The 15,430-nt window shown below is 47.7% G+C and overlaps 2 protein-coding genes across 2 annotated transcripts in view; one reads left to right on the top strand and one right to left on the bottom strand.

The window, feature by feature from the left end:
* trim62.1 (tripartite motif containing 62, tandem duplicate 1) overlaps positions 1-10,808 on the top strand; it is a 31,360-nt gene extending 20,552 nt beyond the window's left edge. Inside the window, exons 4-6 of the mRNA XM_084464026.1 lie at positions 2,531-2,787; positions 5,729-5,844; positions 7,872-10,808. Of these exons, the coding sequence (XP_084320152.1) occupies positions 2,531-2,787; positions 5,729-5,844; positions 7,872-8,422 (924 nt within the window). The 3' untranslated portion in view covers positions 8,423-10,808. The remainder of the gene's footprint in view (positions 1-2,530; positions 2,788-5,728; positions 5,845-7,871) is intronic.
* Positions 10,809-12,509: 1,701 nt separating this feature from the next.
* On the bottom strand, positions 12,510-15,246 carry LOC311338595 (uncharacterized protein). The gene is made up of 3 exons (XM_084463889.1): positions 15,220-15,246; positions 14,397-14,537; positions 12,510-14,062 (listed from the first exon to the last, which is right to left on the bottom strand). The coding sequence occupies exons 2-3, from the start codon at positions 14,533-14,535 to the stop codon at positions 12,957-12,959; spliced, it is 1,245 nt and encodes a 414-aa protein (XP_084320015.1). The 5' UTR covers positions 14,536-14,537; positions 15,220-15,246; the 3' UTR covers positions 12,510-12,956.
* Positions 15,247-15,430: the final 184 nt, after the last annotated feature.

The raw sequence follows: 15,430 nt of genomic DNA, 5'->3' as shown, positions 1-15,430 counted from the left end.
CATTCAGCCACCCAAAGAGGAAGCCAGACGTGTCCGCTGTCATAGCATCAATCCATCTCATTATGTGTGTGCATCATTTTATTTTGTGTGGGGTAAAAATTGTGTGCGCGCACATGAAAAGAGGCGCCGCATTGGATGGTCTGGGCTCTCCTTGTGTTTAGGGGAAGCTGACCAGACATTATCCTGGTGCGTCAAGTCCTCACTGCCAGAACCGCTGCAGTCTCATAGGGTGCAGACGTTCGACGTTCACATTGTTTCCACGTTGTAACGGGGAAGGCATATCAAGCTGCTGTACATGCAGTTTAAGCATGGTCTTTTGAACGGTTGACATGGAATTGTGTTAATGTTTCAGTTTGCAATGAAGAGTTTTAGGATACACACTCACGTTGAAATGTATGTCGAGCGGGTCGGCTCAGAGGTTGAACCCACTCATGCTCTGACCACAGGCTATGCGATCGTAGTGTCCCAGGTTCGATTCCGATTTCTGGACCAATGCTACGTCATACCCCCTCCACTCTCCTATCCAGAGGGAAGCCTCTCTCTACAACACCAGGCAACCACGGCTGCCGTGTTGGTTATTCTGGCCGGGCTCTAGAGGGACTCAGTAAGGAAAACATTGGTGTGCCAGTACCCCGGGGGGGGGATTCTCTCCCCATCAGAACAGGCTGGTCTCATGGTGTCTGTGGGCAACCACCACCTCCGTGGTTCCCTTGTGCAGCCTGCCCAGACACAGCCAACTGTTCAGATAGACCGGCTCCTGTATGCGAAATACAGACAGACAGGTAGCCAAGACGGACAAATAGGCAGTCGGCCGGGTACAAGACCATTAGGGCTTATGCAATATAACATTTTAGTGGTATGAGGGCAGATTTGGTCAGCTACTGATATTGTCTGAACAAAAACCGTTGTATTGTCACACTATTGTCGTCAACTTAATGAAAGGTGACAATTTCCGCGCGCATGCACGCAAACACACAGACGCACGCACCACCAAACCACAACCTTCTTCCTTCTATTAGCGAGCCATCAATCCTGACCCGGCGAGACAGCTGGGACAAGGGCCACCTTACCTCCCCGGCTGGCCTGCCTGTGGAGGAAGCAGACATTTTTATATGTCCTGGCTGTCAACGAGTAAGAATATCTCCCTGCCCTCTGGGAGCTGAGCGAGGACTCGGGAGACAGGCCATTTGACAGAAATAGATGACACTTTCTCCTATTTTTTTTTTTTATTTCTTTAGGGGTTAGTGGTGCAGAATACTAACGACACATTCTTGGTGTCGTCGCTACACCAGAGGGACACGGAAAGCCTAATCTGGAACTACTGGCACAGAATGGCCCGTTTCCTTTATCACACTGACACATTTTAGAAAGGCATATTGAGAGCATTTGGGCCTACTAGTTGGACAACAGTTCATGTTCAGTTTGAACTGAAGTCGCTCATGCCGTCGTTTTAATTGAGTGGAATCTGGTAAACAGCTTGCCCTTCTAAGCCCTCTGTCTTGCTCTGCCTCCAAGACAGACGCTGATCAGATGACTAATTCCCTTTAATGTCAAGCATCCCCATTTTCCTCTTTTAGCTGCAATTCAAGACTCTCTCTCAAAGGAAGTCATTGTATCTGTCTGTGTTTTTATGTTCATAGCACCACCCCAAATACCTTGATCAATAACGAAACAGTATAATAAGTAGCTGCCTAATCTTTCAGTGAAAATCTTGTGTTTATGCTAACAAAACCTAGTGGTTGTTGTTTTATATTGTGTGATTGCATGGTTCCTTTTTAATTTGGACCCACAGTTCAGGGGGGTGGGGCATTGACTGCTTGTGATTTACACATAAGAGTCAGCTAAATACTTAGTTGGTTCCTTTGTTTACACAGGGCCACACTGACAGTGAGTCTTGCATTAAGGAATCAATATGATGGCGTTGAGCGGCGTCTCTTAACTGTACTTTGAGTGCATCTTAAACATGTCGACTAGCCCCCATTATTGTGGTGTACGGAGCTTCACCTGCTACCTTGATGAATGCCTCTCTCCACCCGCTCCCTTTTAATTACCCACAAAAAGTTATTTTTGGCCTCGGCATGTTAGTAATTCATTTTCCACATGTGCCTCCATGGTTGCCCACTCTGCATTCTTGTACAATACATAGCGCTGCTTTCACAATGCAGATATCGCAGTAAGGCGCACAGGTTGCACAGCCCTATTTAGCACACATCCCTCAACCTCCCTTCTCTTTCTCTCTCTCTCTCTCTCTTCTGCAAAAGACTCAAGACTCAGTTGCTTTGTTTACCTAGACTCTGCATAGCCTCCCTCCTCACACCCCTCTTTCACACTTATTGTAAGTTGTACGTCCTGGCACTTAATGTACGCACTTATTGTATGTGGTACGTCCTTCCACTTAAAATGGTACTCAGCATTGTGTAGCATCTTATCTTAGCTATCTTTGTTGTATACAGGGAAGTGGTTACCATAAAAAAAAATTGTAGTGCTTCATTCTATAAACATCCTTACCGTACCCCCCCCCCCAATTCAGTCCTCGGCCAAGAGCCTGCGCGCCACCATCGGCGAGGCCTTCGAGCGCCTGCACCGCTTCCTGCGCGAGCGGCAGAAGAGCATGCTGGAGGAGCTGGAGACGGACACGGCGCGCAAGCTGGCCGACATCGAGCACAAGATCCAGCGCTACAGCCAGCAGCTGCGCGACGTCAAGGAGGGCGTCCAGATCCTGCAGGAGCGCCTCCACGAGAGCGGGCGCCACGACTTCCTGGAGGGCGTGGCCCACACGTCTGAGAGGTGCGCCGCTTTAACTCCCTCTCTGTCCAAACGTGATCCGTGTCGCTTAATGCCAGAACCACACCTCTGCTTATGTGGACATCCACGTCTCCTGTACTATGCAGAGACCTGTACGACTCAGAGACCTGTACGACTCAGAGACCTGTACCCAAAGAACTGTACCCGGAGACCTGTGGTCTCTGTACTCGGAGACCTGTACTCTGGGACCGGTGGTCTCTGTACGCAGAGACCTGTACTCTGGGACCTGTGCTCAGAGACTTGTACTCAGCCGTTATGCTTGTTGCAGATGTGTGTGAAGATGGCAGTCCTCCCGGAGCAATGTCCACTCTTAAAATAGCATCGATGTTACTGTGGGCCTCAGGGTAATGTATGCTATCCTAGCCTTCAAAGGATCAGCAAGGATTTGCATGGCTCAAAGTACACAAATAAATTCTACACTGATTAAAAAAACCAAAAACAATCATTGGTTCAACGGGCAATCTATTCCTATTTTGACATAGATAATACATAAAATGCAAGAAGACTACAGTGGAATATTAAAATGAAACACGACTACTCAAAGCCTTTATGTCTAGCAATTAGCACGCTATTACCATATACTTGCTATGCTAATAAGTTATCGTGTGCTATCGACATCTCTGCTGCAAAGGTTGAAGTCATTAGTGTGACAGTGAAGGAGCGGTAGGGGTATCCTCCTACCTTAAAGGAGGCCCACTAACATTTTGAAGAAGGCACGCGGATGAGCAAAAGCATGGGCTGATCCTTGAAAAGAAACAAAAATTGGGTCGATTGTTAACCCAGAGAGGGAACAGGATTTTTCAGGTGTTGTTTAATTAAAATAGCTTCCTATCTTTTAGAGGTTAGGTTATATTGAGTTGATTTTGGTTATAAAATCACTAGCTGTGGTTTCTGTTGAAACTGTGAATAATCACTGCATCAATGAAGTGGCTGGGTGACAACCTCCACATTCCTGTCAGTGTTTTAAACCAAAGATCTCAGGTAGGCATTGAGGCAAAAGCCAAACAAACACACAGGGAGCCGGGAGTCATTCTTATTCATAAAAGACTCCCTTGATGTTCACCTCAAGCTCATACCGCTGTACAAAACATCCACACAAAACTGCTTCCTGCAATTCTAGCTGGGCCTAGTGATAAGCTGCCTAGGCTGCTGCTGTAGGTTTTTAGGAGCCCATCCTTCACACATGTGAGGAGCAGTGGCGGCTGGTGGTTTTTAAAGTGAGGGAGGAAGGACTGTGCGCTTGGTTGTCATTGGCCTGCTTGCACTGTTAGTGGCATATGGTGGCATAAGTATGTGAGACTCAAGTTGTTTCAGGGTGTTTTGGTGAACTACAAAAAAGCAGGGAGGGATAATTATGTGAATAAAACTGATGACAAATCCACCAGTGGCAGCATGCAAAGCCATTTAGTCAAATCAGGCGTGCTCTTGATTTGTAAAATTAAATTAAAAAAATCGGGGCCTATCATTGGGCCTATTTTTATAATGGCTGAAGCTATTGGTTGTAATTTGGCTATCTTTATTTTCAGCTACAATTGTTTTAAGAAAAATTAAGACACAAGACCAAAATTGATGCCATTTAAAATGCATCATGCTCTAAATCATTCACTAACATCCTTTCCACAATATCAAACAGAACAGTCAGAGTAACAAACAATTAAAAGAACAACAAGAACATAATTTCACAACTATTGATATGGGCTGTAAGCCTAACATTGTTTTAGGCAAATGTGAATTTTAATGGATGTTTCAGAATATTGGTCATGGTGTTAAGCCGAATAAGATGAGCGACTTCATTTATAGATCAAGTAAATCCTCCTCGCTGTTTGTGGTGCAAAAATATCAGCGTTTATTTCGGGACCTTGCCCAACTTTTGGTGGCGGAAACGCCAATTTAAGCGAACCAAGCCGCACCGAACCGCACCGCTCGGTGGAAACGCCAATATTAGCGAACAGAGCCGCACTGTACCGCAACGAACAGTAGCACACCGCTCGGTGGAAACGAGGCATACGAGCGGGTTCGTTGGTTCTTGTAGCCTAGAGACTTGAGGGGATAAACCCTCCCTCCTGCTTATTGGTTCATAGTGCAGCCAGGGCTCCTGCTTATTGGTTCATAGTGCAGCCAGGGCTCCTGCTTATTGGTTCATAGTGCAGCCAGGACTACTTCTTATTGGTTCATAGCGCAGCCAGGGCTCCAGCCTATTCGTGAATAGATGTTGACGCGATTCAGATCCCTTAGCTAGTCCCACCCACTCAGAGGAGGACTTTCCTCCTTTCTCCTTTTGAAACCCATGTTATCCACCGGCCGCCAGTAGTGTCCGAGAAATGAATGGGAGTCAATGGAGGCTGAGGGAGGAACGTCATCCCCGAAGTAATATTCAATAGGCGATTAGGGGTGCCAATGTCCCTTTACCCAGGGAAACGAACATTACATATACAAAGGCATTAAAGTAGTCATATTTAAGGGCATTCATTCAATACAGTAGTCTGGGCAATCTACATTTTTTATTCTCAACAATGTTAAGGAGGATCTTCCTCCCTCTCCTCACTGGAGAAGCCTCCACTGGTGAGGAGTCCCATTAGTTCCTCTGAAGACTCTAACCACCTGCCTCCCCACTACCTACGTGGGCTCCCGTGGGAGCATGTGATGTGATTCATGTTAGGGGGACCTGATGGTGTAATCACAGTTCTCCTCCCATCCTCCACACCCATAATAATCTCCCCTCGCTGTCGGAGGGAGGATCAAGCCAGATGCAGCGTGGCTCAGAGAGACGGAGAGAGAGAAAGAGAGACGGAGGGAGAGGGGGAGCGAGAGACTGAGGAAGGGATTTAGCTACAGGGAAGGCTGCTGTGGTAAACAGCATCTGGAGGAGTCGGGGCTGAGTTGTGTGGAGAATGACATTGAGTCGTGTTTCTTTCTGTCCTAGGATCAAGGGGAAGATACACGAGACCAACCTGACGTACGAAGACTTCCCGACGTCCAAGTACATGGGGCCCTTGCAGTACACGATATGGAAGTCCTTGTTCCAGGACATCTCCCCAGGTATAGGATGACTGCATCCGCCGCAACACTACAGTCCGGCAGACGTATTATCTGTGGAATGTGGTGTGGAAGTGCCTACAGAAAAGCATGTAGGGCAAGGGAAAAAAATATGGCAGCGCACATCAGCACAAGCCTACATTGGATTGGGATGATGTCTTTTTGTGTGGCATGAAGTAATCCTGGCTTGCATTAAAATTTCTGAGACGCTTTTGAGCTCTCACTCACACAATTGTGATGAGAAATGGCATCGGGCCCAGCAGGGCCCAATGCAGAGAAGGGGTGAGATGCCTTTCTCTGTGTGGGGGTGTCGCTCTCTCTCTCACCCCCTCAATCAATTGGCCCCTGTGTAGCCCAGGGCCAGCCGGGGGTGAGACGGCCTGGCTTCACGGCCGCCCCTGACTGGCTGCCAAATGGAACAATTGGTTCCGATCCATCAGCCGACGCTGCCAGGGAGACGAGACAAAGGCATTCCTCCCATCATCCCTCTCGGTGATGGGTCTTGGCGGATCACTGTCAACAGCTCAGGCCGCTGCCACACATGCAGCAGTAACTAACCACAAAAAAAAAAAAAAACGCTGGCATCGGATGCAGCTGCAGTGCACGCTTGTGTACGTGTGAAACAAAGAGGCACTCAGGAGTATGAAACTTTAATGAGTGGAATGTAAGGCACACCGGCCCTGTCATTGGCCGCGGGATACATTGTCCTGCTCCATGGCTGGCGGAGCCTGCCAGACAACCACCCTCAACCCCCCCCCCACCTGCTGCCATCGGACTCCCATTTCTGCCTGCTCACGGAGATGGAGGGGAAGTGGACCTCCAGGGAAAGGCCTCTCTTGTTCCAAAACTTTCCCAGCACATTGTATTTTCAGGAGCGTGTGTGTGTGTGTGTGTGTGTGTGTGTGTGAGTGAAATGGGTCTCTATTGTTTTGCATGACCTAAGGCCAAACCTCGACAGAAGTGGGTGGTGGTAGTGTAGGCTGTTTGTCGATAGCAGGTAGACCCCCAGCATGACATGTCTCGATGGTCGGGATACCTGGACGCGATGCAGCAGCAGCAGCGGACCGGAGGGTACTCCTGTATTGCTGGCTGTTGGTTCATGCATAATGAAGGGGTGAAAGTACATGCATGCACTGACATCCGAGAGTACGTTAAGAGCTGCTTATAGCCGTGCACACGCTCGCACAACCCAACACACACAAAAGTGATTCTCTTGTGTCAATTTCCTGGAACAGGAGAGGCTGGGCGGCAGGGCGTGTCCCACTAATAAGCCATCACTCATCATTCACCCCAGGCCAAGACTTGCCATGCGCTCCTCATGCTTGCTGCTGTACACTAAACCTATTAAACCTGCTTCCCTCCCCATCACCCACTCACCATCTTCCCTGGGAATAACATCTTCCTCAGTGGGAGTGTTACACCATTGGATGTAGAGGCAGAGACAGGAAGTGTAAAGATGTGAATTCAATCAGGTCATTTCTGTCCGAGGACCCAAAACAAATATGCTGTTGCTATATTTTTTTTTTACTGTGTTTTTATTTTGTAACCATGTTTTGTAACCTCCATCATATATATTTTTCACTTGCAACCTGATATGTATTTTTTTTTTTAATCTCACATTTCTTATGTTTTTGTTTATGAGGTGCAATAACTTGCCAGCAGCATCTATGCTGCTTCATCGGTCAGGAGATGTTATCTTGCAACAGGCACGTAGCAGTTTCTTATCCGACACACACCAGGACCAGATACACCACTAACTGCATTCTGAGGACAATATAAGAGTGCTTCTCTGCTCCTACCAGCATTTCTTGCACAGTGACAAGAAACAGACATTTGGAAGATGTAGTAATTGTTTTCCAACAAGACAAGAAGCATGCATGCTGCTCGCATAGCCCCTCGCGAACACAAACACATGGTCACATTCGCTTTTCAGTATGCTTTCAGGCCTTTCCATTCTAAGTGAACACCCCTCTTCTTAACCCCAGACGTACCCTGCGGTAACCAGACTAAATCTTCCTCTCTCCCCCCAGTGCCGGCGGCGTTGACCCTGGACCCCATCACGGCCCACCAGCGGCTCATCCTGTCAGACGACTGCACCATCGTGGCCTACGGCAACCTCCACCCGCAGCCGCTGCAGGACTCGCCGCGGCGCTTCGACGTGGAGGTGTCCGTGCTGGGCGCAGAGGGCTTCGCCGGCGGCGTGCACTACTGGGAGGTGATGGTGTCGGAGAAGACCCAGTGGATGATGGGCGTGTGCGGCGAGACGGTCAGCCGCAAGGGCAGCATCCAGATCCAGCCCAGCCGCGGCTTCTACTGCATCGTCATGCACGACGGCAACCAGTACAGCGCCTGCACGGAGCCCTGGACGCGGCTCAACGTCAAGGCCAAGCTGGAGAAGGTGGGCGTGTACCTGGACTGCGGCAAGGGCCTGCTGGTGTTTTACAACGCCGACGACATGTCGTGGCTGTACACGTACCGGGAGAAGTTGCCCGCCAAGGTGTTCCCCTACTTCAGTCCGGGCCAGAGCCACGCCAACGGCAAGAACGTGCAGCCGCTGCGCATCAACACTGTGCGCCTTTAGGAGCCGCGCATGCACACAGACGCGCACGCACGCGCACACACACATGCACACAGACGCGCACGCATGCGCACGCACACACACACACACACACACACACGCAATTGCGTGCAATACATACACGCAATACATGCGTGCGAGAGCGCCCGTGGTGATGATCCGCTCTGCCCAAAGAGTTGGTTGTGTCACCAGTTGAATTTTCAGGAAAATTAAGAAACAACATTCAGAAAATAAGTGATTTAAAAAAATAGATAATAGTTTAAACAGGGTGTGTAAAAAAAAAAAAAGAAGTGTGTTTGGTTTTGGTGTTGGTTTGTTTTTTGCGTAGTGCTGCTTGTATGACTGTGTGTGCTGTCGTTGTTTCCTGGGACCTTTTGGAATTTCCCATGCCTACACTTGAGCCTGGTCTGTAATTACGAAGCAGGGGCACTACTGAAGGTGGGGGGGGGGGGCTAGACCAATGAAAGGTCCGCTGTCTTTGTTCAAAGCCCTGCTAGAGCAGTGGGTCATGGTCCTCCAGTCTGGCTCGTGGCTGGAGGGGGCCCGGGGCCCCTCTATCTACCTGCCACCTCCAGACCTAAGGACTCTGGGGTCTTCTCTTCCTTTCTGTGCTGTGCAGTGGGCTTTAGCTGTGTTCGTGGAACGTGTCCAAATGGCACCTTTTTAACCTCCTCTTCCCCAAGGCTTATTTTTGAAGCCCCAGTTCCAGCGAGTCAATGTACGCTTGACAAAACCTGTCGGCACTTTACTTCTGCCTGCGTATACCGTAAATTATTACCAAAACGCCGAAAAATGATGTCACTTGTTCACTGTATCTCAAGCCTTTTGCTACGACCACCTCGATGTGCTGTAGTCGTCGTTAGTGACATGCGTGACCATTACTACGACAAGTGTGTGTGCTTTGTGTTCGGCCAATGATGATCCATGCCAGATTTTAAGAAGAAAAGACAAGTTGAATGAACTGAACTAAAATGTCATTAAATAGATTTCTCACTTTCTAAAAAAAATTGATTTCCGTTCTTTTTTGTTTTTGCTCCCTACGTCCACTCAAGTGTGTAGTTTGTGCGAGTGTGTTTCAAGGGAGCAAAGTGGTCAAGAACTACGCTGCTATTTTGGGATGTGGAAATTAGGTGTTGCATGTTTGTCAATATAGTATTTATCCGAGATGTATGATTTTCCTTGTGAGTAACCTATTGGTTAGTTATTGTTTCCAAACAAGTGCAGGTATGATCATGTTCATCATGAAGTACCCCTGTAGCTCTTTAAATCGATGTAGAACTCAAGTACATTCCAGCCTCGGTTTCACCTGCTTCCCTGTGTGGTTTATTTATTATTTCTGATGTGGCTGTTATCATTAGTAATACTGAAGCGTTCAGTAGTTGGCCATCCAGAACTGCAATTCCTAACAAAAGTGAAATTGCACTTGTAATTCAGTGTTTGTGAAATTTAAAATTGACACCAGCAAATTCAGAAGAACCCTGTTGGTTCCAGGAAGTATGGTGGCTGGATAATTGATTTAAGAATGCATAGTCAGGCTGTTATTGGCATCTACATGACTCACTGTGTTGCATACAAAAAAAGTGTGACTGTTGTACACAAGCCTTTCAAAAAAGTGTTTGTTTGTGATATTTGGGGAGGGCGGGTCAAACATGGCCAGGAATTTAAAATCCTACCAGCCTTGGCTGTCTGCGATTTAAAACAAGCAAGAGCCACCTGGTCTTCCACACATGTACTTGCACTAGCTGAAAGTATGTTGGGAAGAGGAAAGCATTCTGTTTGAGCAGGCCTGTCTACAAAGATTTAGAGCAGAAGAATTCCTCACCTTGCCACTGCATTTCTATGTCAGTGTGTTCTCTCATTGCCAGGTGGTGCCCTGTTTATTTGTACATGTTGTATGCGGTGTTAATGGGACTTAATCATGGTATGGCTGGTCTGATGGTTTGCATTTCTGTTCAAACATGCTGGTATAATTAATGACAAGAGAGGGCAACATAATGTCACCATAATATTTAACATAATAATTGGTAATAAATAGTACCTGACAGATGAGACAATCGGTAATGTATTCAAAATGTCCTTGCTTTGTTCTTCCTTCCTATTTTTTTTTTTTTTTTTTACATTGTCCTATGTGTAAAGATAGATCACATATATGTTATCATGCAAATCGAATACTAGTTATTTGCATTAATTTGTGTCACGTGGTATGTAGGCCATCTCTCCTGGGGCTTGACCTATTGGCAGATGTTTCTGTACAATTTGCATAAAATATATGAGATTATTGTGTGAGGGTGGGGTGATGGCCGACGATGAATTTAAAACTATGGAAGACTGTAAAGATTGTTTGGATGATGGTCGCAGTGCACCCATCGCCGCCAGGGGTTTGTGTGACATGTTTTAATGTTCTACAATAAATTACTGCGAAAACCAACTGTGTGTGTGTGTGTGTGTGTGTGTGTGTGTGTGTGTGTGTGTGTGTGTGTGTGTGTGTGTGTGTGTGTGTGTGTGTGTGTGTGTGTGTGTGTGTGTGTGTGTGTGTGTGTGTGTGTGTGTGTGTGTGTGTGTGTGTGTGTGTGTGTGTGTGTGTGTGTGTGAGAGAGAGAGAGGTTGCAGGACAAATAGCTTTTTTCGTTGGGTGTTTTTCTCTGTCAATAATTTATCCATTTCCACGCCATAGGTTATCAGACGCCATTTTGTTTTACTTTCCTTTTCTACTCATTTGCATTTTTCCATTAGGCGGTGGTAACACAAGTGTGAGTCGTGTTAAACCCATTAGCCCTGAGATACAAAGAAGCCGCGAACATCTCGTACAAATTCGGGAGAGTGATCGATGGGTAAACTTCGGACCAATGAGTCACGATCCATTTTTAATTGGAAAATGCATCGCAGATAAAGCACGTGATCCCTGCAAAAGCTCAGGTCATACGTCCAAATAATGTGCACTACCGAAGTCGGACACTAGAGGCTTCTTCTAAGAACGCGTCCTCGCCTATAAGTCTCCTATAAGTGACACACTCTGTCCTATTTAATAACAGGAACACATTTAAGTTCTCGCAGGAAGCCTGAAGACAGGCGGCCTTTGGTGTGTTCGAGATGCATCGTATTCGTACATCTCCCACACTCGTCGTTTTGATCCGGGTGCTTTCCTCCCCGCGCTCTGCTGTAATTGACACGCGCCGTTGTTAAGGAATTCCCCAAAGCGCGCACGCACACACGCACACACACACACACACACACACACACACGTGTCGTGCGCGCACATACAAACATACGCTTTCCCGTAAAATGGGTCCCTCCTGAGGCAGGAATGCAAGCCTTTACCAGTTTAACAAGCTGTACTAAGTTATATGTGGTGTTGAATGTGAAACCAATTTAGTTCATTTTTAATATTAGTATGCGTTAATGCAGTTAATGGTTTATTACTGTGGATTCATGGGGAGTTATACCAATTACATGTGTGCGTCCTTTATTCAACACAGTGTCTAAGATGTGTATGCAAAACCACGTTATTCGTGTAATTAATGTCAACTTTTGAAAAAAGTATGTAAGCCAACCACTTATCCGTTATTATACACAGGGATTAATACAGCACAATTTGAAGGCAAATAATGGACAATGTGTCTTGATCCTGAAATGAAGCAAAAAATTGAAAAGAAAAAAGTTCCTTCATTTCATTATGCCTTAATTTAGCATAGAATCCAGACGGACAGTACAAAGGCATGTCATTTTATCTTTCTGCAGACAACCTTTCCAATGCTGGAATAATTTAAATAGGCCTAATGTGAGGCAATGTTTAACCAATTGTTTTTGCAGCTAATGTCTTGGTTGGTGCTTTTAGAAGTATTGCTCAAACTTGGCTTTTTGGATGTGGTTGGAGTATATATCTATACAGGTTTAGAATACTTTAGCCTCGTCATTGGTTAAATTGTGCCTTCTGGCTCTCTCGTGGAGAACGAGCTCAAACTGTATTTCTTTCCTCTTTTTTTTTAACCCCCCCTGCTATTTCACGGTACCCTAAACATTTCTCTATTACAGATCCTAAACGAGCCAACGTTTTTGATAGGCATGTATAGTTGTCAGGTCTGGACATGTTACTGTATTATAGTGCCCTCTAGTGTTAGCCTTTAAAAACAGTCCCTTTGTGTTGATATTGTATAAGAGAGTTTGCCACTGGACGTCTGACATTAAAAAGCATACAATTGTTTTTGACTTTATTTGCACAGTGACGGTCCATCCCTTTGTTATATGATGTCTCATTGTCAGTGTTCATAAGGTTTGAACAACATCAGCAACTCTGGTTCATGTAAGTGTCTGTCTTAGTGCAGAGCACGCCTCAACCTGTCTCCTAGCAATAATCCTAGCTTGTGGCTACACAAACCCAACTTACCAGGGACTTGGCTGCTTTGAAGAGTTTTATTTACAATTGACGACATCTAACAACCCGACCCGAGCTGTACAAAATATCCACCTAGTTTCCACCCGCATCCACACACCCAAAACAAACCGTGTCCTTAAAATCCAAGCTCTGCAATAGTAGCTTTCACAACGTCCTCAGAACAGTAGACCTGGCCTCCGCCCACCGCCACTGAGCTACGCAAGTGTCCACACACCCTTCCACCACGGCATGCATCATCTGAACCAGCAGCAGGTTCACACTGAGGACCAGGGGCAGCGTGCACAGAGAGAGCATGCCCACCAGCCCTGTGGTGACGATCAGCCCCAGGCTGGGGACGATGTGCTGTGGCCCCGGCCTCCTGTGGCAGCACTGTGGCCCCAGGCCTCGCTCCGTCTCCCGGCGCGCCCGGTCCGGCCCTCGCCGTGGATCCCCCGACGCGGACTCCGGGTCAGGCAGGGCGGGGTCGGGGCGGTGAGCCACCTGGTGCTCGCTGAGCCAGCGGCCGGCCGTGGGAGCCGTGCAGCTGCTGCTTGTTTTCTCTGGGTCAACAGACATGGGCTCTGGCTCCACCAACAGCCAGGGCTCAGTCGTCAGGGACAATGGCCTAACAAGGCCTGGGACAAGGTGTTGCCAACTGCTACTCTTATTGCTGTTGTTGTTTATGTTGTTATCACCATCACCCATGTTGTGTCTATCCTGACGCACCCTGCCCGCCAGCTCCATAGCCAGGAAGAGCAGCAGCAGTAGGCTGAGTATGGCCGCCCCCCAGAAGGGCTCCACGGGGCTGGGGAACATCCTGGGCAGACAGGCACTGAGGGAGGCCCTTGTGTGTAAACACTCGGCGACCCACAGCTCCTCCAGACTCCGCCCGCTCCATCCCGCCCAGAGCCCCGAGACCATCCACACGGCGAGGCAGCACAGGTAGCCAATAGCGTGGCTCAGCTGCTTCCATGTGTCCCGCCCTCTGTCCACGTCCGCGCCCGGTGGGTGCGCGTCGCCCTTCTCCAAGGCTACGCTGCTCTCTAGCACCGTGCGCCCCGCGCCGTCTGTGCTCAGGCAGGCGCCGCCATCTCCGTCGCACGCCCACACTTTTCTCGTGGCGGTCTCCGCGGCGACCAGGGGCGTGGTCAGGAGCAGCGCCGCCGCGTAGGTGTGTCCGAGAAAGAGTAGAAAGCGCAGGGCGATGAGGTCACTGTGAGGGGACAGCTGGGGCAGCCAGGGATCAGCAAACCACAAGAAGAGGAGGAAACCTGCCGAGGACAGACACAAGCAGGCCACAACTGACAGGGTAGGAATATCACATGAAGAGCGGGGGGGATCTTTTGCCTTGTGGCTACGGTGTTGGGTTCCTAGTCGAAAAAAGGGTCCAGGGTCTGACCTTTGACCTCCCCTTAAGCAAGCCAAACCCCACCCGGTGCCTAAGAACAATGGTATCATCCAAAATACAACTAAAACACTTTGATAAAAGCCAAAGAAAACCAGTGAACTGCATACAAATAAAAGTGTAAATAAAAGAGTTAGATGGCAGTGGACTGGCAGACTGTAAGACTGTTGGTGACAGTGTTTCTGTGCGCAGACGCCTACCTGTGACCAGGAGATCTGTGAACATCAGCAGGCAGCAGAAGCAGAAGCTGATGATTCCCGGGAAGGCAGACAGGAAGAACAGGCTGAAAGCCAGTTTACACACACCCAGGACACACGCAGCCCCCAACACCCCTTCCATGGCTAAAGTGCAGACACACAAAAAAAACAAAAAGAGGAAACACAAAAGGAGAGTCACACAAATAGCCCAAAGACAAACCACGCAACACACAACCCAACATAATTACGTGCTGCAACATGTAGTAATACTGTTCAGACTGTGTGCTGGCAGGTCAGAGGCAGCTGGTTCACATAATTTGTTTGTAGACAAAACCCTACCAAATCAATATTTGTATGTGTACATTTGCTGTGGACCCTGGACAGCACCAACACTTGTGTTGCACTTATTTTTTTTGTGCTCAAAATAAATAGTCCCACAACTCGAGTTGTATATCTTCTACAATACCGGCTATTAAAATGTGATGTATTGCCCACTGTTTGACGTTATTATCATCCACCATCAAGAAAAACAATAAAAACGTCCTCTAGTAGGGAACTCAGCAGAGAGCCTCATTGTGTACCAACTCTGTTGCCATACCTTGATTCCCATTATTCCTTTACTGGTCTTTTGGCTCTTTATGTGAACTCCAAACACAACATGTCATCAAACTCTGACATTCAAACTCATATTGGACTGCAGTGCTCAGCCAGGAGAGTGTGTATGTTTCTACATGGAACGTCTATGCGCTCAACATTCCCTGTCAACATAACAGCTAGATTGATATTTTACTGTGAAACTGTGTGTGTGTGTGTGTGTGTCTCTTACCTGTCCTCACAGGAGCCTCACAGAGAACGGCATGTCAATATGAACCTCAAACGGTTCATCCTCTTTCTTCACATCCCTTTCGCTCCTCCCTAATACCCACCCCTCAACCCCGCCCCTCAACACACACACACACACACACACACACACACACACACACACACACACTATGGTGTGTGTGTGTGTGTGTGTGTGTGTGTGTGTGTGTGTGTTC

This window comes from Micromesistius poutassou, assembly GCF_964030765.1.
Source record: "Micromesistius poutassou genome assembly, chromosome: 2".
NCBI classification, from domain to species: Eukaryota; Metazoa; Chordata; class Actinopteri; order Gadiformes; family Gadidae; genus Micromesistius; species Micromesistius poutassou.
Note: the sequence above shows the minus strand (reverse complement) of the source record. Positions and strands in the feature narration are given on the sequence as shown.